The following is a 25,152-nucleotide window of genomic DNA, read 5'->3' on the forward strand; positions in this document are numbered from 1 at the left end:
CTAGCTGTAAGGCTATGTGGAGTGTTGCGTGCCTTATGCTTGCAGGTAAAAATAGAGCAAAGGGTGGAAATTGGAAATTGCGCCATGATCCAACGCTGACAGGTTGAAATTTGAACTACAATAAGAAAGGCCATGGAGAGTTGGCAGAATTTGGAAGTCGCAAAAGAAGTGTGGGGAGGTCTAAAGAACAATGGGGGGTATTGAAGTTTGGTGGTTAGAATATTGGGGGAAGAGGGGAAAGATCATAGAGCGAGAGGGAGACTCACTCAGACACGTATTAAGACTTTTTAATGCAGGTATTTTGCCACATGGGGTCACCAGCCAATTTCTGCAAGCACAGGGGACTGTTTCAGGCAGCCATTTTTGAATGGTAACAATCTCCCCTGTTGTAGAAAAAAAAATTGTAGCAATTGCTTCCAATTGTTGAATGGAAGCCTCATGAGCATTTCCTTCGCTTTTTATTTTTTAGAAAACTAACAAACGTGAGTTGTATCATTTCTTTTTGTGTGGTCTGGATTCTGTGTCAGTGCTTATAGTGAAACAGATGGAACTTGACCACCTTAATTGAAGCTAAGTCACTTCCTGGATCCAATTTGCCTATAATGTCTTTTAAAAACTGATGTTTTAGAGTCTAATCCAGAAGGGGGGGGGGGAGAACCTAACTCCATCACCAGAGGCTGTGAACACACTATACCTTTAAAGCAAATTTGAAGCACATTTCCCCCCTCAAAGAATTCTGGGCAAGGTAGTTTGCTTGCAGTTTCGGTGTGTGTTTTGAGGATAGAAGACGTTTTCCTGTACTCCTGGCTTAGTGGAGAGTCAAATGCCATTTTAATCTCATCTGAATCTGTAAATTATTCCTGCGTTTTGAATAAAGACAAGGCTCAGTTCTTTATTTGATATGCTGAAGAGGCCAGACCTTTGTAACAACTTCTGGCAGGAGTAGCAGTGGCTAAAATAAAAAAAAAAAAAACTACACATGTGGTATGGTGGTTTTTTGTTTTTTAAGCTCCAGTAAAAATCTTTATTAAAAAAGTAGCTTAATTAATTTCATTGGAATTAGCTTGAACGGAGAAGATTCAAAGAGCTCCTTTGTGTATCTCCAGGGGCTTGGGCAGGTCCAGTGGGATTTTTGACTTTTTTTCTTTATAAAGCAGGCTCCTTACGCCATACCTAAAAAGGCTTCTCAAAGCTACCTTGGTTTTATAAGTGATTCACCATGTGGCTTAAGCAACAAAAGGCCAAAGCCCCTCTGGGTGCATGGAACTACCGGCAGTTGTGCTGATCTTTGGATCCCAGCCTATGAGTCTAATTAAGAAGTCAACCTTTGGTGGCTGGATGGCTGTGCAAACCCGAGGTTGCAATTTGTTTTGCTCCAACAAGTCATCATCAGTAAGTCAAGAACAACCACTGGCTATATATTGTGGTTTGCTGAGAACTATACAAACCACAGAGCCTAGGACTTGCTGATCAGAAGGCTGGCAGTTCGAATCCCAGTGACAGGGTGAGCTCCCATTGCTCGGTCCCTGCTCCTGCCAACCTAGCAGTTCAAAAGCACATCAAAGTGCAAGTAGATAAATAGGTACTGCTCCGGCGGGGAAGGTAAACGACATTTCCGTGCGCTGCTCTGGTTCGCCAGAAGTGGCTTAGTCATGCTGGCCACATGACCCGGAAGCTGTATGCCGGCTCCCTCGACCAATAAAGCGAGATGAGCGCCGCAACCCCAGAGTCGGCCACGACTGGACCTAATGGTCAGGGGTCCCTTTACTTTTACACAAAACAGAACCCTTGATTTGGGCATAATACTAAGCCAGAGAGCATGATCTCTTTTCTCCACGCACAAGTGGGAAGGAATGAAGCAATCCAGAAGGACACAACCAGGGTTAGCCATTAACTATGGTTTATGTGGCACATGAAGGAGGCATCTGCAGGAGAGAGAGAGAGAGAGAGAGAGAGAGAGAGAGAGAGAGAGAGAGAGAGAAAGAAAGAAAGAAAGAAAGAAAGAAAGAAAGAAAGAAAGAAAGAAAGAAAGAAAGAAAGAGATCTTTCTCTCTTTGTAGCTACTGTCTGATCCTGTCAACTGGAGATGTTAGGAATTGAACCTGGAAATGCAGCGATGTTCCAGTCACTCCCAATTTCCTTAGATGGGACAATTTCTTTACACACACACACTTTAGATGGGCTGCCCTATAACAGAAGTTTTGTGGATAGCATACAAGATGGAAAAGAACCTTGTTTTAAATAAAAAACCCAATTACAATAAAACTACTATAAAATGTATCAAATAAAACATAATTATAGTATCAAAAAGACCACTCTTTGAGTAGAGGAACATATCCCCTCGGTATTAAATCAATTAAAAACACAAAGCAGAGCAATAAAAATTCACAGAGCTAAAACTGCCCTAAACCACCACTTAAATTAAAAAGCCTGGAGGAACAGAGAAATATTTGCCTGGTGCTGAAAAGACATTATTACAATTGGCAGCAGGTGGACCTCACTGAGGGGGACTATTCCCACACAGTCATCCACCATGATGCCTGATTTGGCAGAGGCACTTGCAGAAAGGGCGTCGGATGCTGACCTCAAGGAACAGGTATGGGAAGAGACGATCTTTCAAGCATCAAGGTCCCAAGTAGCAAAAGCTGTTAAAGGTCAAATACAGCACTAAGATATGCCAGGCTGATCTCTGACTGGAAGCCTTACCTTTGCACCTAAGCACATAACCCCTTGGCCATCCTTGTGTTGTTCTTCTAAGTGGTGCAGAATATTTTAATTATCCACCTCCCTCCATGGATTTCTAATCAAATACTGGCAAATTCTCCTCTTCACTTGTAAGATGACCAGCTTAGCACACAGCACATCACTGTAATCACCTCTAGTGTGCTGTTGTCAGGATGAAATACATTCTGCACATGCTCATAAGCACATCCTTCTACATTACCATGTTATTTATTTTCCAGGACTGAGCCTTGATTTTGAAACCCTTCGTATTAAAAACCTGCCTTCAAAGCCACTGTGATATAGCAGCTAGAGGGCTGGTCTTATCACAACTCAACCATAAAGTCTGGTGACCTTGGATCTTAAGTCATCCGCTCTCTCAGCCCAACTTACTCCGCAAGTTTGTTGTGGAGACACCACCCTGAAGGAAAAGCAGACGATGGGAAAGCTATTATAAAAGTAGGAATATAAGGAGGACTACATAATGCTGACACCAACTCTGGTGCCCAAGAAAAGCAGCCAAGGTGCTGTCATTTTGCAGAGTTGCTTCCTTCAGTATAAAGCACCTGTTGTAATAAATCACCTTCATGTCCTTTTAACGGGTGTGCTACAATGCACTCCCCCCCCCTCCAATCACCGTATCCGCAGGGGAAGGTTTTAACTGGGCAAACTAGACTAGCACGGCTGGGAGGTTCGTAGCTGAAAAAATGCCTCTCCGTTGCACTGGATAGTCTTACCTCAGTGTTTTCATAAAAGGGCTGCAGCCATCAAGGAAGCTGGAAGTGGAAGGAATTCAAGCAAAATTAGGGTATGCCAGCCAACCTGCTATGGCTGGTTACCTGAGCCACCATGCTGGCACAGGAGTCTGTTTTTGTCTTGTCGAATAAGGAAGCCCATTATTACTAACATGTGCTGCTAGAGTTCGTTAGCACTGACGGCTCCCTTAGGAGCGGCCTGTGAGATGCAATTCCAATTTTGCCCATGAATATTTATAAGAAGACCACATTTGAGAATCTATGAATTTTGTTGGATATTTTATTCTTCCCTCGTTTTATGAGAGTTTCAGTTTTATATCAAGCACTATCCTTTTATTTTTCGTATTCTTTGAAAAAACAGAACTAATTAGGATTTCTTTCTTTCTTTCTTGGTGGTGGTGGTGTTCCATTGTGCAACAGCAGCAGCTGCTGTTGTTTTGTACCTCATTTGGCACTGGAGTACGACCAGCAACTTTTCTTTCTGTTTGTAAGAATAGCAGATGTGTACGAAAAAATTCAATACTGTCCACATTAGGCATGGGACACAGGCCCCAGAGTAAATCCGAAGCCCAAATTCGTAGGCTCAAAATGTATCCACAGAATAAATCTCTCCAAAGATTGTCATACAACACAAACTAAGCCTTGAGTTGCTGCTGAATGCAAAGGACGATGGATAGAATCATAGAATCATAGAGTTGGAAGAGACCACAAGGGCCATTGAGTCCAACCCCCTGCCAAGCAGGAAACACCATCAGAGAACTCCTGACATATGGTTGTCAAGCCTCTGCTTAAAGACCTCCAAAGAAGGAGACTCCACCACACTCCTTGGCAGCAAATTCCACTGTCGAACAGCTCTTACTGTCAGGAAGTTCTTCCTAATGTTTAGGCGGAATCTTCCTAATGTTTAGGTGGATAGGATTTTGGTGACCTGTTTTGAGGTCCGTATCAGACATCTGGCTACCAGCCTGGTTATCCAGAGTGGGTCCAGAAAGAGGCTGAAATGGCTCGGCCTTCTAGCAGGTCCTTCAGATATCAAATTACTGGGCCCATAACCCTAGGGACTTCCACTTTTGCTGTACCTCTCCTAACATGGGTCATGCCTTCCCCACAGAGTCCAAAAAGGAAGAAGCACAGCAGTCTAGGCCTGGGGGGGACTTCTGTTCATCTTGCACAAGAGGGAGTTTCCAAGTGCTCCATGCACACTCCCCCTTTCCGGCATGTATACTGGATGACCCCTGACTCTAGCTACTAAAATAGCACAGAGCAGAGTTGGGCCCCTATACAGACAACGGGCTCAAAGTCCTGTGGACACCAGTGCATCCAATGGCCCAATGAACATTGGAAGCTGCCTTGCAATGTGTGAGTATTTCTTACACAGAATGGCAGCAGTTCTCTGGGTTTCAGACAGAGGATGTTCCATTTCTAATTGGAGATTCCAGGTATTGAGCTTGAAACTGTCTACATGCAAGGCATGTGGTCTGCCACTCTACCAAGGCCCTTCTCCACAACCATCATCGGGATACAGAAGGCCTACTTGCTCTAATTTAGAATCGAGTCATTATTAATCCAGGAAAAAGGGGGTGGGGTACTCAGAAAAATTACAGGCTGTACCAAAATTAGGAGACATATTAACAGACATGTGTTGTTTCTCAACATTTTTAAAGAAAAATCTCAGCAAAGTTAATGGAGCTATCATCATTTTCAGTGCTCTGTATGTAGCCAAAATAGCACCATCCGTGCACAAAAGGGATCATCATCAAGAAAGTCTAGAAAATCAGAGGGGAGGGCAGATAGAATGGAGTACAGTGGTGCCTCGCAAGACGAAATTAATCCGTTCCGCGAGTCTCTTCGTCTTGCGGTTTTTTCGTCTTGCGAAGCACGGCTATTAGCGACTTAGCGGCTATTAGCGGCTTAGCGGCTTTAAGAAAAAGGAAACAAACTCGCAAGAACTCGCAAGACGTTTCGTCTTGCGAAGCAAGCCCATAGGGAAATTTGTCTTGCGGAACGACTCAAAAAACGGAAAACTCTTTCGTCTAGCGAGTTTTTCGTCTTGCGAGGCATTCGTCTTGTGGGGCACCACTGTATCGTGCAAGAGAGTATGGTTGGCTGGCTGGGTCTTTGAAGAGGAGCAATCCACACTGCAATGTTTTCTATTGGTGAAGGTCCCAATTGTTAACACTACACAGTCACATTGCTACCAAACAGGCAAGCAGGTAGCTTGACATCCCCCAAATACCCATTTCAGTTTTCCCTAGGAAACCTGTCTAGAACAATGAAGACTTGCCAACTTTTAATTTTATAAATTTAATAAATACCGTATTTTTCGTCCCATAGGACGCTCCGTCCCATAGGATGCACCTAATTTTTGGGGGGGGAAATAAAGGGGGGAAATCCCTTTATTTCCCCCCCAAAACCAGGTCGGGGAACAGCGGTATGGCGGCGCTCCGCCTCCCTGCTGTCCCCCGAGCTTGTGGGGCTGGCCTATTTCTGCCCTGCGCGAGGGGCGCTCTGCTTCAGGGCACCCTGCGCACCGGGCGGCAGGCTGCTATCCGCAGCGTGGGGAGCCCTGTGGGAGTTCCCGCAGGGCTCCCCACGCTGCGGATGTCTGCCCAGCACGAGGGGCGCTCTGCTTCAGGGCGCCTCGCACGCCAGGCGGCAAGTTGCTATCCGCAGCGTGGGGAGCCCTGGGGGAACTCCCGCAGTCTCCCCAGGCTTGCTGATAGCTTCCTGAAGCCTGGAGAGCGAGAGGGGAAGCTTCAGCGAAAGCCTGTATTCGCCCCATAGGATGCACACAGATTTCCCCTTCATTTTTGGAGGGGAAAAAGTGCGTCCTATAGGGCGAAAAATACAGTAATAATAATAACTTAATTTTAACAATTCTGGTGAATCGACAGGACCAGGGTAGCATGACAGCAAAACACAGTGTCCCAAACTGCCTTGTACAATGAACATTATCATTGGGGTGTGCATTGTGAAATTACTAGTAACACATTCATTATGAACCACAGTGCCAACTGATTCTGCATAAAATTAGCTTCTCATTTTCATTTTTTCCCCATTCATGAAATGCATTCAAATGTAATGTTATAGCTTCATCCCCCATCTCTCAAAACATAAAGATTAGTATTAGATTACTTAATCAGCCTTAACTCAAAATCAACAGGAAGTGATTTTTTTGTTGTTGGGAAGTAATATGAGGCTACTTCAGATGATGAAGTCCATTATGGCTGATGACATGATGCTTTTATGATTCATGGCTCTAAAGAACTCTCTCTGAAAATACTGTGAAACGGCCTATCCATTATTTTTTGTAAGACCACGCCTCGCTTTCTTGAGCAGAGAATAAGATACATGAGACACAAGCAGATAACCGTGGACACTGAAGTATAACAGAGTTCCCAAGAGTGTTAGAGGTACAAAGTAATATACTTTCCCTTTTGTAATTCCCTCTGGGAGGGGTACCAGGTAAGGTGCTTTTGAGATGTTTCTGAAGTTTTTCAGAAACAGGGATTTCATTACCCTGTTTTTCAGAAACAGGGATTTCATTACCCTGCTTCAGTAACATCTACATGGCAAGACCATAGTTAAGTACCACATTCTCAGTGTACAAATGTGCTTAGGCTCACACTTGCTCATCTTCACAGAGTAGAGGTATCCTGAAACTCACACGTACACATCTGCAGATAGTTGCTGCAGCTCTGGGATCTCTAAAACTCTCTAAAATCTCTCAAGAAATCTCTTTAACAGAAGGAAGCAACTGCAGGCAGCACTGAATTACGTTTTTGCTGTTTTGTTTGTGGAAGTGTTCTAATGATATTTTATACAGTATCAGCATTTGCCACACAACTGTGGGCAAATGAAGAAGAAGAAGAGTTTGGATTTGATATCCCGCTTTATCACTACCTGAAGGAGTCTCAAAGCAGCTAACATTCTCCTTTCCCTTCCTCCCCCACAACAAACACTCTGTGAGGTGAGTGGGGCTGAGAGACTTCAGAGAAGTGTGACTAGCCCAAGGTCACCCAGCAGTTGCATGTGGAGGAGCGGGGAATCGAACCCGATTCACCAGATTACGAGTCTACCGCTCTTAACCACTACACCACGCTGGCTCCCAATGTGCTACTTTCTCCTTGCAAACACAGATGAATGCAAATCTGAGGACATCAGTCTGTGGGACAGTCAACAGCAACGCCAAATTTGTCTACTAACCCTATATAAAGACTATGCAAATGTATTTACCGCTTTCTTTACCTACACTCACCTGTAGGAGCAGCTTAGCAACGTACACTGAAATCCTTAGCACACTTGCATGCCAGCAAATTCCACTGAAATACTAAGGCATACTTCCAAGTAAGTAAATTTAGCCAGCTCCAAACATTTTAAACAGATACTTATTAAGCAAATCACCATGCCTATGGCACAAGACACCCAATGAAGGCAAGTAAAGCGAGAGGGCACTAGTTGATGTAAAACTAGGATTAGAAGTCAGTGAATCAGAAAGAAATGTCTGGAGCAGAGCAGAAGAAACGGGGAAACGTGCTGTCCTGTCCTGAATATTTCACTCTGCCCCAGGACTTGGAGTCTCATTCTGGTTCTCCTTTTCCCAAGTCTGCGTAAACCAAGCCTGCCAAAGTTTTCTACTGAAAAGCTCTATCAATTTATAAACAGGAGGAAAAGGACACACACTCACATGAGGGCAGCTGCTGACTGGAATGCACTGTTTCTTGCGACACTCAGTCTTGCCTTTCACACAAGCACAGATGGTGCAGTTAACGGAGGACCACATCTCTCCATCCTGCAGGAGGGAGAACATGATACAGCCATCAGCTGGGGCAGCAGAAGGAAGCAGTTCCAGTAATGCATCATCCTGTTATACAAGGAAAAAGCAGCACTCTCCCTGTTGGGGAGTTATGTCATTGTTTAGTCTAAATCACTTCTGAGATGTCCATCTCCACCCAGTTGGATTAAGGATGGAAGCTCATCAGGGATGGTTTTTCACTCTGATCCTTCCAGATAGAGGAGTTTTACTGTACGCTTAATGAAGACGTGTCAGAATTTTCTAGCAACATCCTGATTAGTTGCCTTTCCTCCTGAAAAACATTCGAGTTGTGAGCACACAGTATCATGAACATCTCATTTGGGATGACATAATTATAAAAATTTGATTCAACATAGCCACTGTGATTGGCATGTTTAAGTTACCGTGCGTGAAAGTATTTGATAAAGATGTCAGGACAACGAAAATTTATTCCCAGATGTGGCATCGTTCTCCTTCAGCCCAGGAATGTACTTAATACTGAATTCAGATTTGGATTACTTACAGTGCAAAGGCAGACATCTGATCCACTAAACATCTGAAAATGCTTATAACAGATAGAGAACAAAAATTACCCAAAAATTCTAGCAGGTACAGAGCTCTGTGACTCCAAAGTGCTGCTTCAGAAATGCCCTGGCTTCCTTCCTTATGGACTGCTTGGGCCAAATGCAGTTCTTAAAGCATTATTTTACCCATCAGAGGTCCAGCCACTGTTCCTTTTCTATCCAATTTACAGAAGCCTTCGATTTATTGGAAGGAAATGAAGGTGGGGCAGGTAGTAACAGAGAGAAAAGATGTGTGCTGTGGATCAGTGTGATGCAGAACACAATAAAAATGTGAGGAACCCATTTATTTATTTATTATCAAATGCTGACAGCTTCTATGAGCCACAGGTGAGAGCAGGGTGCACTGTGGGTAATCTGTCTCAAGATAATGACCGAGTACCTGACACAGGGCACAGTCCTCTGGAATTTCACAAGTTCTCTTGCAAAGTACTCATTCACTTTATTTGTGGCTTTCAGAAGACCATTTCCCAGTCAACAATTTCCCATGAGTCATTTTTCTCCCTCTGCTACTCTACATAATATTTTAATAATATGAAGAAGAGAGACACTTGAGGAATTCAATTTATGTGAATTCTGATGTGAGCTGACCTGATCTGCACTCTTTAGACTAACGTGTGGATCAGAAAATAATCCGATTTTACACTTTTCTGAACTTTACAATGCCTTTCTTGGCTTTAAAATGATCCCCCTCAGATTGTTCAGTTTATAATCCCAGTTTTGAAAACTGAGGCAATAAACCAAGAAGTAGTGGACATATGGGGAAAAAAATTATTAACAGATCTTAACAGACCAAAGAAAGTATTAAAGGCAAAACAAAATAAAGCCTATTTTCCACAAAACACAATGTCTATGGAACTACAAGAAACAGAGACAACTAACTGTATAATAGTTCAACCCTATACATATTTACTTAGAAATAAGTCTCATTATGCTCCATGGGACTCTCTCCCTAGAAAGTGAATGTATGAGTGCAGCCTTAGGAAATAAGAATGATTGTACACATTGACTATGCCACTGTAAGAGGCTGGACAGTCATTGTCTGCTGTTATAATTCTGATACTTTGTTCTGTGGAATACTAGTCTGGATCCCAAGATCTGAATTTTCTGCACCTGGAAGTGGTTTTTAGACATGGGTTTCTGGAACAGCAGTCCTACCAAACCCCAGACTTCAAATGCCTATTTTGAAACTGAGGTGTGTTTCAAAAGCAGTGTATGGCTTAGGTACTTGGGTTTAAAGAAAAAAATCAATCCTTTGTATGCACGTGAAGTAGCTCTTTTGAGTACAAGTCAATATGATAATCACAAGGAGTCTTGCGTGTGTGTGTGTGTGTGTGTGTGTGTGTAAGAAAGAATGCATGTAAGAAAGAGACAATTGGCTGGTGGCACAATTTTTCTGTGTGTAAGCACCAACTGAATGAATGAAGAGTAGTTCCTTTCAATTGACTATAAACAAGGTTTCCAGGACCTACGTACAGTGCAGCTTTGTGCAATGTGTGTAGGGGGGAATGCAAATTAATGAAAAGCAGCATTGGCTGAGTAAATACTATGTGCATAAGGGATTTAACTTTTCATCTGATCCCTGGATCTCTCAACACACAGATGGTCAACACAGTGTCAGAAATCAGTTCCAACAAGGGGGGGGGGGAGAGAAATTCTGCATGGAATGAAAAAACAAGCAGGCACCCAATAATATGGGAAGTGTTTTGGGAGGGAATCCCCAATGACCCTGGGTAGAGGGCAGGAGTAGATTAATACCGCATGCCTTCCCAACTCATGAAGCACTGCATGTATCTATAGCTGTGTACTTTATATCCAAAAAGGTGAATTCAGCTCCTATTGGCTCACCTGCGGGTGGGAGGAGAGGTTCCATTTTGGCTTTGTCTATTCAGCCATGCTCTCTACAGGCCACAGAGAAATACTGTATTTTTTGCTCTATAAGACTCACTTTTTCCCTCCTAAAAAGTAAGGGGAAATGTGTGTCCGTCTTATGGAGCGAATGCAGGCTGCGCAGCTATCCCAGAAGCCAGAACAGCAAGAGGGATTGCTGCTTTCACTGCACAGCGATCCCTCTTGCTGTTCTGGCTTCTGAGATTCAGAATATTTTTTTTCTTGTTTTCCTCCTCCAAAAACTGGGTGCGTCTTGTGGTCTGGTGTGTCTTATAGAGCGAAAAATGTGGTACCTTTATTATAGCTATCGGGATGTGCTAAGGAAACTGAATCACATCATTATAATGCATTTTATAGCACAGGGAAGCAGCACGGCTTTCTGCCTAGGCAGAAAGGAGTCAGTTTACCAGACTGCAGAAAGCTAATCTTTTTTCTGTTTTATTTTAATTCCTTGTGTGGGAGCCTCTCTGCACTACTAAAAGATAAAACCACTGCTCTGGATTCATTGCAACCTGATGATTACTCAAGTGTTGCAATGATACCAGCATGGGGCAGTTTCTTTTTTTAAAAAAGGCATTTACCCGGAAGATCTTGTTGCCAAACTTGCACACTTTTGTTTTCTCTGGGGACATGTATGAGACACACTCCTTGCAGCACTGCTCTTTGCCTTTAATGCAATCTCCAGGAGGTGAGCATTTCTTCTTACACACCACAGTGGAATCCTACATAGAAAGAGGAAGGAAGAGAGAGAGGTTGCAGATAAGAGGATGAAGAGGATAACATTTGCTCCTCAATTAGTGACTACTGGATACATGAAGTGGTTGCTAAACTGATGCCGCTCATGGAGACAATGGAAGCTACAGTAACACAGTAAGAATATCTACACAGATGTAATATGCATGGGGACTGAGACAAGGACAATGGCTAGGAACATTGAACCTTTCAGGCTGTCCCTACCCCATACACACACACACACACACACACACACACACACAACCTTGCACAAATTAATTGAAACAAAGCATGTTTTCTATCTTACTCGTAATCCTGTACTCAAAACAAACAAAAAAAGTCAGTTGATCATTATGGTGTCGGAAGCCTGCAACCAATAGAAGGAATGATGCGCTCGCCACAATATACTGATGGTCTACGAAAGAGTTATTCCAGAGCTGGAAAAGAGGTATCCTGATGGTACTGGGATATTGCAGCAGGACCTAGTCCCCTGTCACACATTGAAAGTGGTGAAGAAATTCATGACAGAGCAGCAAATACCGGTACCTGATTGGCCAGGGAATTCCCCGGGCGTAAATCCCATTGAGAATTTGTGGGCTACAGTGGTACCTCTGGTTACGAACTTAATTCGTTCCAGAGGTCCGTTCTTAAGCTGAAACCGTTCTTATCCTGAGGTGCGCTTTCGCTAATGGAGCATCCCGCTGTGAGCGCCCCTCCAGCACACAATTTCTATTCACATCCTGGGGCAAAGTTCGCAACCAGGAGCAGCTACTTCCAGGTTAGCGGAGCTCGTAACCTGAAGCGTTCGTAACCAGAAGCGTTTGTAACCAGTGGTACCACTGTATTTGCAAAAGTCGCCTCTGTGCTGTAGACTGTACGACTATGGAGAAGCTCATTCAGGAACTGATTCAAGTGTGGTACAGGGATCCGAAAATCAACAGTGACTGTTCAAAACTAGTAGACTCCATGCCAAACCATGTTCAAATGCTGCTTTAAAATAGCGGAGGTCATATCCGTTACTAATGTACGCATATGTGAGCTTTGTACAATAAACTACATTAGTTGTTTCAATTAATTTGCACAAGGGTGTACACACACACACACACACAATTTCTATACCACCCTTCATCTGAGGATCACAGAGTGATTTACATAAGAACACAAAAATACATAACATAGTAACAAACAAAAACAGTACCCCACACCCCACACCCAGTTTAAATGGCCAAAATGGTTTAATTAGTCAAAGGCTTGGGAGAAGAGGAATACTTTTGCCTGGTGCCTAAAGATATATAACAAAGCCACCAGGTGAGTCTCCTTGGGAAGAGCATTGCACAAATGGGGAGCCCGTTCTCCTGTTGCCACCTTCCGGGCTTCTCACAGAGGAGGCACAAGAAGAAGGGCCTCAGATGGTGTTACTTTACTAAGAGATGCATCTGAAAGTCAACGGGAGCAAGCACTGTAGCCCCCAAACTATAAAGGTATCACTGCTGTACCATGAAAATGACATGAAGAAGGGTTTACTACCAACTCACCCTGCAGGTACACTTAGTACAATTGTCGTATGCAAAAGAGGCTCCATTGTCATAAACATCGCTGTGAAAGAGGCAGCTTCCAAATGGGAGATCAAACACTTTCCTCTGCCCTGGGAAATACAAACACAGGAAAAAGAATGTGATTTAAAGGGAGCTGCTGCATCATCAACAAAGATAGCTATTGCTCATCTGCAAACTATTATTGACTGGATTGTTCTGTTTTAATCCATTTATACAGGATTTGTTTTTTATCCTTTTTTATACTGTTTTGAAGAAATTACTGATTACCTGAGGCAAAGATAGGACGATGGCAAATCTCTATAAAACGTGTGCAGTGGAGGGATTCTAAACTACTTATTTGTAACAGCTTGCCTTGACACTAGACTTCTAGGTTCAATGGGGAAAATTGTCGGGTCGATGTGAATGATTTTTGGAATAGAGGGAACTGAATTTTTGTTCATTTTCTAATTAGCAGGTCAGAGTATTGCTCTGTTTATTATTTGAGTATTGTTAATATTGTTTACTACTATTTACATGGCTGGTATGTATTTTTCCACCGATGTCATATCAAATATTAATGTATTAGATGATTCCCCCTCTTCCTCCCTATGGTATTATGTACTGTATATTTTCCTTTGCTGGGTCACTTGGAGACCTTCAGGTGACAAGGGACTAATAAGTTTAAATAAATAAATAAATGTATGGATGAATAATAATCACATAAGACTATTGATCCATCTAGCCCATGGCCAGTGCCACTTCTGAGGGTCAGGCAGAGGGTTTCCCTAGCCCTGCTGCCAGAGAGCTCTTTGAAAAATAATAGTAAACTCAATTATCTGGGTACCAGTCCTCATGTGGCCAAAATGGTACCACCCACAAGAAAGAGACATCAATAAGCTCGGTGAAACCACAAGCTTTAAAGCAGCACAATTTATTTATATGGGGGGGGGGCAGCTAATGTGGGGACCCCAAACTGACATTTGAGGATGAATATGGGAAACCAGAAGGGAGGGTTAGTGGAATGGAATATTTAGGACAGGAACACTATACACTGCAACATTTCGTTGCAGGTCTCACTTTAATTAATTGACTAACTAACACATTTATGGACTGCTTCACAGCCTGCAACCAAAGGAAGCAGTGTACAACAAGATAAAAAATTAGATAAAGTACAAACCCCCCACAAATTCTAAAAACAATTAAAAACATCTCTACAAACACTAAATGCAATATAACGATTTCTACAAATGTACAATTAATATCCCATAAAAACAAAACAAAAAAATGTATTGCAACAATGGAGTTGCCTTAGTTTAGGAAAAGCCAAGAACTGGACCTGGGTTTTATACAAACAAAGCCCATGTTTTATGGCTTGGCCTAACTTTAAAATGTGCTTCTATGCTCTTTACTAAGAATTTTGTTTTGTTTCACAAAGACGTAAAATTCTAAGGTCATACAGGACAACCCTTGAGTCCCTTATTTCTGATTGCCCTCATACTTGTCACCATTTTGGACAAGCACTGCTATTTCAGTATTGAAGTACAGACAGATACAGACAATATTGTATTGTAGATTTATCCCCATTTTACAGCTTGAGGGAAGGAAGCAAAGTGACTACACCAGTGCTAATAAACTACAGTACTGTACCTGGAAATAAACTTTTAAATGCCTGGGCTTTCTAGAGACGATTAGCATGCACAACTATACTGTACCAATAAGTATTTTTGCTTTCAAAAGTTTCATTTCAACATTAAGAGCTCACTCTGGACTCTATGATTTTGTCATGCTTAAAGCAGACATACTGATACCAGTAGGATTTAAATCGGTCATGACTTAAGCCCCATTTATACCTATGGGTCTACTCTGCACATGATGGAAAGTCTGGATTCAACCCTCTATTAGGATTATGAATAAAATCATATAATTCCTGGGTGAATGATTACTCGGACCTAATTATTGGAGGGGTTGTTGTAAAGATTGTTAAGGGTTTGGATAGCAGTACTAACCTAACACAACAGGCCAATAGCCTTTACAGGTTGTCTTGTAACAGAACCATCACAACACAGCAGATGTGTTGGAGAGGATTTTGATATAACTATGTATGCAATATCTGGAAACAATTGAGAGGAGACACATTTGCTTGCCACCTCAAAACTTGTTCTCCCTCACACCTGTTTTCCAGATTTCATCTGCCTCACACAAGCCCACAAACACATCTGCTCTATTGCATTGGAATGGAAAAGAGAATTGGCTGCAGTATGAAAAATCTCTGGGGTCAGGAACACTTGCCACTCTTCTAAGAATCTGGAGGCAAAGTCTGAGGAAGGTGGAAAGGATCTTCCACAAGGAGCTAGAAGAAGAAGATTCCTGTTGGATTAGACCAAAAGCCCATCTCAGTGGCCAACCAAATGTTTCTGGGAAGGCCAGAGGCAGAACTTGAGGGCATTAGTCCTTCTCCACAGTTGTTAACCAGCAATTGGTATCCAGAGGCTCACTGCCTCCGAATTTGGAGGCAGTGTCCAGCCATTATGACTAGTGCCCACTGATAGCTTCATCCTCCATTTTTTCTAATCCACTTTCAAATCCATCTCAACTGGTGGCAGTCACCACATCTTGTGGCAGCAAATCCCATTAACTCTGTGCTTCCTTTTTCCTGACTGCAGACTGTTCTCTGAGCCAACTCCTAATGAAACCCAGATGTTGCAGAGTAGGCAGGCATCTCCTAGTTGGTCCTCTCTTGGCCACATGAGAAGAGAAGCAAAGAGAAGAGAAGATGGCGGTGCTAGAATAAAACTCATGCTAAATATTGTTTTGAGGTGTTCACGTGAAAAATTGAAGGGGTTTGGTCTGAGAAGCTGAGGGTTCACATCCAATTAGACTTTTAGGTATGCTATCATGGACTAAAAGGTTAGGGAACCCTCTCACTTAAAACTACATCTTTTAGAATCAACAACACATCCCATGGAGCTTTGACAGACCACTCAGAGCTTCTTGGGAAAAGAGGCCCTCTCATTTTCGGTGCCATGGAACATTCTTCAACACTGAAGAGAATGGAGACAACCCTGGATGTGCAAAGTTCTTATATGTATATTACAGCACTTATATTCATGCTGAAGCTAATATATTTCAGCACTTGAGTCTGTGTGCTTGGTATAAGACAAGTGCCATGTCAGAGTCTGGTTTATAGTATATTTGTCACATTTTGGTTTGGAGTCAGTGTGCCTTTAACAAATCTCATCTACTGTGAACAGACGTTTGAATAATCCCCACCTGCAATGATATTGCCAATTCTTACAACAAGCACACGTCTTTAAAAACGGCTCTGTACATCCTGCAGAACAATCTCCTTGATGTAATGTTTTGAGTTAGAAAGCAGTAATCACTAAGTGATGATGTGCACCAGCCCAGAAGATAATTCAGTACAACTTTTATGGCATGCCAGCCAAGTCTTGCAGGATATGAAAAATCCCAGTCAACGCCAAGACTGTCCTATGAAAATCAGTTCAAGATGTTCAGAAATCCCATATGGGACAACACATCCTTTGCATTGCCGTGCATTGCATGAAAGCACATTATATTGGTCTGGCGAGGCTGGAAACAATAAATGAGTTATCTAGCTTGTTCACTAACAAAGCCTCTTGCATTGTCGTATCCTCCCAAAAGCCAGCTATATCATTCCATCTCCCTTTTATACTGCAGGTACATCTAGAAGCAAGCCATTTTGCCACCTAGAGCACATGCACCGCCAGTTCAGCAGCAGCTAACAAGATGCTACCACTAGGCCTACAACTTTCATCATCCCCAGCAAATCACTGCCAATAGTCAGAGATAATGGGAGCTGTATTACAACACCTGGAAGATGCCATGTAGGCAACGCCTGGCCCAGTTCAAGAGATGCTCCTCTGGAGTAGTGCTGGAACACTGCTACTGGGTTTGGGGAGTGGCATCAGCCATATGCTGGTGTCAAGGACTCTATTTCTCATTATCACAGGAGCCACATGGATGTCTTGCAGGTGTTGGATGGGGACAGTAGTGGTCTGGATAAGGGCCAACAAACTGAGGCTGATCCCAACAAGATGGAAGAGCTGTGGGTTGGTAGTTCTTGGATCAGGGAACTGGGTAGACAGCCTTTTCTCAATGGGGTTAGCTGTACGTTCCTGGAAGTACAGCTGCAATATTGGAAGAGTCTAACTAGCACACAGGATGTAAATTACCATTAGCACGTAGAATCACAGAATTGTAGGGTTGGAAGGGACCCTGAGGATTATCTAGTACAACCCCATGCAATGCACAAATATGCAACTGTCCCATATGGGGATCAAACCTGCAACCTTGGCGATATCAGCACTATGCCCTAACCAAATGAGCTGATATGCTTCCCCCCATGCAAGTTGTGGAGATCCTTATTGGAATAATGATATAATCACAGAGTTGGAAGGGATCCCATGGATCATCTAGTCTCCACAGCAGCCAGCTGATTTCACATATCCAGGGAAGAATTCAATATCACACTAAAACAAATGTTCTAGCAGCACAAGCATATCTGCTTTTCTGACGGAACAACCTCCTCTTCCTCTTGCCACACGCTGTTCGGGGGGCAGGGGTCACATAGCAGAGGAGAGGGGAGGAAGCCCTGTTGCGCTAGCAGGAGCCATTGCTCTGCCTCTTGCTAGCAGAACTATTTAACTGACCCCAACCCTCACTCTATATACCATTTTTGAATGCAAGGAAAGAATTCGTCGCCTCCAGTTGGTTTTGTGTATTGGTTACTATTATAATAATGGTTGTGTACTCATTTGTGGTTTAATAAATTAAATAACTAAATAAATAAACAGATGTGTACCCCTGCTCCAACTTTGTCACTCCATCTCGGGAGCCTAAGTGGCACAGACTGCGTCTTTCTAGCCTCAGATCGTTCTCCAGCTGCAGTCATTCATGGATTTGGTGGCCTAGCCACAGTTTCTCTCACCTTGGCAGCCTCCTATTTATATTATTGTAATGTACTCTCTAGTGGCGTAGCGTGGGTTGTCAGCACCCGGGGCAAGGCAAGTAATTTGTGCCCCCTAACCCGTGGATTAGCGCCCCCTAACCCTAACCCCCAGATGTTGCGCCCGGTGCGGCCGGCCCCCCTGCACCCCCCACGCTACGCCACTGGTACTCTCTGCAAGAGGCTTTACTGAAAGATGGTCCAGAAATAATCATTAGTACAGAAGGCTGCAACTAAAATGTTCACTGGAGTAGCTATTAGGGATCATATACTGATCTTTAGGGATGCGGGCGGCGCTGTGGGTTAAACCACAGAGCCTAGGACTTGCTGATCAGAAGGCCAGCGGTTCGAATCCCCGTGACGGGGTGAGCTCCCGTTGCTCGGTCCCTGCTCCTGCCAACCTAGCAGTTTGAAAGCACATCAAAGTGCAAGTAGATAAATAGGTACCACTCCAGCGGGAAGGTAAACGGCGTTTCCATGCGCTGCTCTGGTTCACCAGAAGTGGCTTAGTCATGCTGGCCACATGACCCGGAAGCTGTACGCCGGCTTCCTCAGCCAATAAAGTGAGATGAGCGCCACAACCCCAGAGTCGGTCACGACTGGACCTAATGTTCAGGGGTCCCTTTACCTTTACCTTTTACTGATCTTTAAAGTTCTTAATGGCTCCCTATTTGCTTCCAGGCAGAATTTAAGCCAGGGGTCAGCAAGGTTTACGGCCATGGGCTGGATCACTCCCACGGAGATTGTCTGTGGGCCGGACTGGCGCAGCGCAATGCCGGAAATTGCTTCTGCGCATGCCCAGACACCAGAAATCGTGCCACGATTTCCGGTGTCTGGACACGCGCAGATGCCATTTTTGGTATCTGTGCGTGCACAGACACCATTTCTGGCGCCACTCAGTGAGTCCCCGTGCCGCACTGCTCTGGTTTAGTGCAGCGTGTGGGGGACTTGCCAAGTGGGTGGCTCGGTTTGCGGGTGGCTCGTGGGCTGGTAAAACGGTCTTCGTGGGCTGCATCCGGTCCATGGGTTGCTGACCCCTGATTTAAGGTGCCAGTGTTGACCTTAAACAACGTGGGACCAGGGATGTGAATAAATGTGTCCCTGCAGCAGCCTCACCAGATTCTTCCGTCTGGAAGGGAAGCCCTTTTTTTCTCACCACCTGAATTTCTAAACACTGGGTGGTGATATGAGACAGCGCCTTCTGAGTAGTGACACGCTGATTATGGAACATCTTCCCCAACCCACCCGGAGGTACGACTGTTTTATTTATTTATCTCATACAATTTATATACCACCTGACTGTAAAAAAAACAACCAAGCAAACCACAACTTTGCTAATGTTGCATCTGGATGTTAGTCTGTTTCTGCAAAACATTTTCATGTGTATTACAGTTTTATCTGCTCTAATCATTGGATAGTTGTTGCCTCTTTTAAATATTATTTTAACCCGCCCTGTGATCATTGGGTGAAGGGTGGTTTTAAGATGGTCTTAATAAATAAATAAAATACCATACAGCATTGCTCTCATTTGGTGAGAGCAAAAACAGATGTACATAATAATCTTCCAGATCCAGTTCCGAAAATCACATTTATTCTCCAAAGTAAATAGTACATCTGACATCTATAGAAAGCCAAATTTAAGTGGCCAAGATTTGGCCTAATTCCCGATAAAGAAAAACAGGGGGGAAATGAAAATAATCACAATAACACCATTGTAAAAGATATAATTTTCTAACTATATTCCATTTATTTGATGCAATTGTTCTCTTTCAAAAATGTTCTGTGCTTTATAACTATGCATAAGCTTCCTCGAGTGTCTGTGAGTTGTCTGAAAGAAAACGTACAGAGTACATGCAATATGCCTGTTTAAACAACCACTCACCCAAACATTTTGGGCAACACTGTCCGGATGGAGTATGACTGAGATGCTGGGGACATGAAAGAATGGGGCACACTTCCTGTACGCACTGTGTCCTGCCACCCTAAAAGAAAATAGGGTCAGTTAGAGAACGCACAGCTGAAGAACACAGTGCAGCCTGAGCCACACTTCTCTAAACACACTTTAATTAAATGCTAACGTATCCAGCAGGAAAGATAAGATTCTCACCTATACAAACACTTCATAGGCCAAATCTTATGCAATGCATTTCAGCATATTGTAACATCCACACCATATGAAGCACAAATAATCCTGGGGAATTTGGTTTGTTATGGGTGCTGGGAGTCCACCTGACACTGATACAGAAACTGTGCATATGTACTATGCAAAAGAATGAAATATCGTTATTCCCCACTTCTTTCTCCCCCCCCTTCTCTCTGTCCTAAACTCACAATGCCTATGATAGCAGCATCCAGTGCTTTTTTCTGGGGGGGACACAGGGGTACATATACCCCTAAACATTTTGTGAATCTTTGTACTTTTGTCCATTTACCATATTTATTTCCCCCAATTTGAACTATAAAATGGTGATTTTCTTGAGTCAAAATGAGAGTACCCCTAAACTTTTTTTTTTAAAAGAAAAAAAGCACTGGCAGCATCTCATACCGAATGTAACTGACCTGCTCTTATTAATTGAAAACAGAGATGTTCCATGTACCTTTGTTATCCATTAAAATCTTTCTTTTCTTTTTTCATGGAGTTACAAAAGGAGTTAAATTTGGTTTCAGGTTTGAAACTGTTACGTTATTTTATTTCAAGCCGTCTTTCTATAATCTTGTGACTTCTCCCGAGGGAAAGTTGGATCCAAAAGACAGGAGAGGCAGACTGGTGCCTCCACACCAGACAATTGCTGCTCTAAAGACTACCACCGTGAGAGCTAAAAACGAAGGCAAAAATCCCCCATAAGCAGGCACTAGAAAATGAGAAAATAATAAGGGAACACGAGGCTGGATTTTGAGAAAGACTGTTTTTAAAAGAATAAAGAGCTATCCTTGGAGTTATACGGTACAACGTAGAATAAAGGTCTTGGGAATAAAATAGAGAGGGTGAAGGTCAAACTGTGAAAGAAATATTGTTTTGGCCAACCCAGCCCTTTAAATGAAATATTATCAACATGTATATAAGCACAGAGAGGCCCTAGTCAGGGAGCACAGTTCATCTGCTGGGCGTTGCGCATAAAGAGAAAAGATTGTCTCTACTACCAAACAGAGCTATCAGCCTAAACAATATTCTGTTTCGGTGTGGCTTTTGTTTCTCATTTCAGAAGACAATAAACGGATGGCGGCTATGAATGAATGGGCAGCAGCAACCTTCGCTGCAGCAAACCTGTTCTGTGTCTCCCACAAAGGACTGCAATCAACTCATATTTTAAAAAAAGAAAGAAAGAAATATTTGCTCCAGATCGTCTCATTTAAATTTCCTGTATAGTTTATAATTTAAAGCAGCACGAGCAGCCAGCAATAAACTCTGCGCTCCTAGAGGCATGAAAGAATTATGAGTTGTCCACAGCCCCATGCATTCAGGATCTCTCTCTAAACTCTCTTGAGAGACAAGTAATATAAATGCTCTACCTCTCTAGAGCACAGAGGAGGAAGCTGTGGTGTGTGATGAGTTTACTGAGACGTTTTAATTCTAATGTTAATACCAATACCCAAAATAAAGCATTATCTTTACTGCATGCGCACACTTTAATAAGATTTTCAGACACTGCACTGTCTGAAAAGAACACAGCCTTTCTTTCCCCCCTCCAGCTTGCCCCAAGAGGGGCTGCTGAAACATCCTGAATGCACACAGCTTTAGGCCTGCGCTCATAATCCTTTCAACATAGCATCCAGGGATGCAAAGTATATTGCGGTCTGAAACTGCTGCTCTGAATTATGAATCAGTCAGGAAACTCTGAAATGATTTTTTTCCACTTAGGCAGCTCAGAGAACAGATAGATCTCCCCCCTTTTTTTTCTTTTTCAAGAATGTGCAGGTGCGGTTATCAGAGAACTAAACCTACAACTTTTGAAAAATGGTCCAATTGCTCACGGGAGAAGCCTAGAAATAGGCACCATGCCCAAAAGGTTTTTTCATGATGCATGAGTGATGACGTTATCCGAAGAAGCAGGTAGGTCAAGCGAGAGACACCTTCAGTGGTTTAAAGCTGAAGCGGTGAGTCTGTGCCCCTCCATCTGGTGTTGGGGCAATCAACCCTTCTGGAAATTGTAGCTCTCAGCACCCTGCACAAACTACACTGTTAAGTTGTGGGCAAACATATCAGACGACACAGCGATTCTTCAAACAGCTCTTCTTTATTCTGAGGCCAGAACTGAACTGAGCTGAAGGGCTCAGTCAGCCTGCTTATATAGAGCTCCAGTACCTTGTTACTGTAACAACTTTCTAAAACTATCCAATCACTGAACGTCACTTTCGATCCTTCATTTGCATACAAACTATCCAATCACTGAATGGCACTTTCGATCCTTCATTTGCATAACTATCTACAGTATCCCCCTGCTGGCCCAGGGTGGGAACTTCAGTACATAACATACACTTCCCAAGATTCTTTGGGGAAGCCATGGCTGTTTAAAGTGGTATGATGCTACTTTAAGTATATAGTGCATATGCGGCCTTGATCACTCAGGCCCCAGTGAGAAATTATCTGTTGCAAGCTTTTTTTTAAGAATGACAACAGCTAGCAAAACAGGGAGCATGTCAACTTCAAACCTTTCTGCTTATAACATCTTTCTCCTGCCCCAATAATACTGAGGCAATATTATGAAGGTGACCCAACATTACAAGAGAATAAGCAATACTTTTATAATTGTTTTCAAAGAGGAGCCTTAAAAAGCTGGATGCACCTATAAAAATTCCAAAAGAGGACCAGTTTCAACCAAATACCTCAGCATTTACCAAATGGTGAAAAAAAGGAAATTTTCCTCACCAGTCCAATCCAAACATATTAGTTATTCGGTTATACAGCCACGGTAGCTATAAATCTGAACTATGTTGTTATTTGTTGGTGCATACTGAATTTGAACTTAGCAGTAGAGCTGAGAGCTTTTTCACACTGAAATAGAAAGTGATTTTGCATCTCTTTGGTGGGATTGAAGCCTCGTGTGCATGTCATGAATATGGCACAAAGGGAAGAGCAGAAATCAAATGGACAAACTCTTGCACCAGGGCTTGCCAAGATTATTTTGATTCATCCTCCTTTCCATGTGTTATCCATTACTTGCAATGTTATTTATGCTGTTGTAGTACCTGGAAATGGTTAAGTTAAAAAAATGATACCCTCACTAACTACACTGTACCTAGCTAGCCTAATACCATCTATTTTATTTGGGAGTGGGAACTCACAACTTCGTGTGGGTGTGCTAAATCTAGATGATGTATGACACATTAAAAAATAGGAAATTGCAGCATCCAAAATGTTAAAATATGTTCTGTAAGTTTTGGTGTTATAAATATAAAAGTTAAACATTTGAAAAAATCGTGTGACAGGACACACCCCCAGGTTTCATACAAGGTTCCTTGTCTGTGCAATGTAAAATTCTTGGGACATTAGAACCCCAAGTAATTATGGACTGATTCCTCTTTTGTAATTAAGCTTTTATAGGTGCATCCAGCTGCAATGAATTTTTGTACTGTCCATCAGCTAGTAATTCAGATCAAAAGGAATCCACTGAATTGCAGCCATCTTCCTTCTTAACAACCGGCAAACATGCTGAAGTGTGTGGTGCCATGGGCCAAATCAATGCTGCTGTTTGTCATCTATTCTACTTTCCAGGGGCTGTGCTTCCTGAGATCACAAAAATACACTTCAGCATGTCAGGCTTTTAGCCAAAGTACATTGTAATGATGTCAAAGAATTTCCTCTTAGCAAAGAAGCTCAATTAAACCTGCAACACAGGAATCTAATATATTCCATTCACCGCTGGTAACACTTTGCACAATGTATAATCTATTATTCTTTTAATTCATTGAATTTAATAGTTTTACCAGATATTACACCAAACTATGGTTTAGGACAAAACAAGACATATATCATGGACCCCATGATTGTCACTTCCTTGTGTGCTTAAATCACTCACCCTCTTTGCACTTTGCTCCATGAATTCATTCTGTGAAGCAACAGCCTCAAGGCATAGAACAACAACCATAACTGTGGTTTCTTGATTCAGGCATCATGCCAATCCATAGTTAGCATAAACACAGGAATGCAAACTTGACTTCAAACCATGGTTTCTGGCTTGTCAATTCAGATATTACTTAAATAATAGTCAAAGTGTCTTATGGTGGTATGGTGTCAGAATTGAGCCCATGAGCCCTTGCTCATTTCAGCATGTGAAAAAAGACGCCGATAATTAGTTTCCCTTTTTTGTAATTGTTAAGACAATACAAATTGCATAATTATATAAAATAGGTGGGGTTTTTGTTTTGTTTTGTTTGCCCATGGGTGCAGAGAATAACTTCCTGTTCATAACACTGAAATTCATGCTTACTAATGAAGAGCCTTCATGAATTAAATTAAAGAGGGGCACTAAGAATAATTGAAAATGCTTGATAGCCTCTAAACCTGTTCCACTACCAAATACACAAAAGCTTTCTATTTAATTGTTTTCAAGAGCCAAATGTCATACCGAGCTGTAATGCTAAACCACAGTTCAGTGCTATGTGAATGACCCTCAGGACTATGAGCTCCTGTCTCCTCCTCTGGCATGACAAATTGTGATAAGTTGCAACTATGGTTTAGGGAAGCGCTGGGCAACTTGCGACTTTAGGGCCACATGTAGCCCTTGCCCTAATTTAATGTGGATGGCAAGGAGGAGTAGTGGTAAACAGATGGCAGAAATAGAGAGAAAAGGTTTGCACCCACCCATCTTGGGCTCCAACGTTGCCCACTTTTGAATTCAGCCCGCAAGGGTATTTATCTTACACAAAGATTTAGTTAAATACGGAGTATAATGTGCACATTGAAATATTACTTCAACATGAAAAGTTACTAGAAATCAACATCTAGAAATCCTTGGCCATCACTCATCATTAATAAAGCAGGGCTTCTTTTAGATGAAGAAGAGCATTTTGAATGCCAGACTGTTGGCTTTTCTAAGCACTTTTGCCCTAAATTATTATTTATTTATTTTTGGATTTGATATCCCGCTTTATCACTACCCTAGGGAGTCTCAAAGCGGCTAACATTCTCCTTTCCCTTCCTCCCCCACAACAAACA

At 42.6% G+C, this 25,152-nt stretch overlaps 1 protein-coding gene and 1 long non-coding RNA gene across 3 annotated transcripts in view; one reads left to right on the forward strand and one right to left on the reverse strand.

Annotated features, from left to right (window-relative positions):
• BMPER (BMP binding endothelial regulator) overlaps positions 1 to 25,152 on the reverse strand; it is a 176,313-nt gene that overhangs the window by 69,332 nt on the left and 81,829 nt on the right. For both annotated transcript variants that reach the window (XM_081165156.1, XM_081165157.1), the window contains exons 7-10: positions 19,879 to 19,978; positions 13,010 to 13,119; positions 11,324 to 11,464; positions 8,164 to 8,268 (exon numbers count right to left, since the gene is read on the reverse strand). In XM_081165156.1, coding sequence (XP_081021282.1) covers positions 8,164 to 8,268; positions 11,324 to 11,464; positions 13,010 to 13,119; positions 19,879 to 19,978 — 456 coding nt within the window. The remainder of the gene's footprint in view (positions 1 to 8,163; positions 8,269 to 11,323; positions 11,465 to 13,009; positions 13,120 to 19,878; positions 19,979 to 25,152) is intronic.
• Positions 1 to 25,152, forward strand: part of LOC308570422 — a 204,522-nt gene that overhangs the window by 53,010 nt on the left and 126,360 nt on the right. The window lies entirely within an intron of this gene.

Source organism: Podarcis bocagei (genome assembly GCF_964188305.1).
Source record: "Podarcis bocagei genome assembly, chromosome: 12".
Lineage (NCBI taxonomy): Eukaryota > Metazoa > Chordata > Lepidosauria > Squamata > Lacertidae > Podarcis > Podarcis bocagei.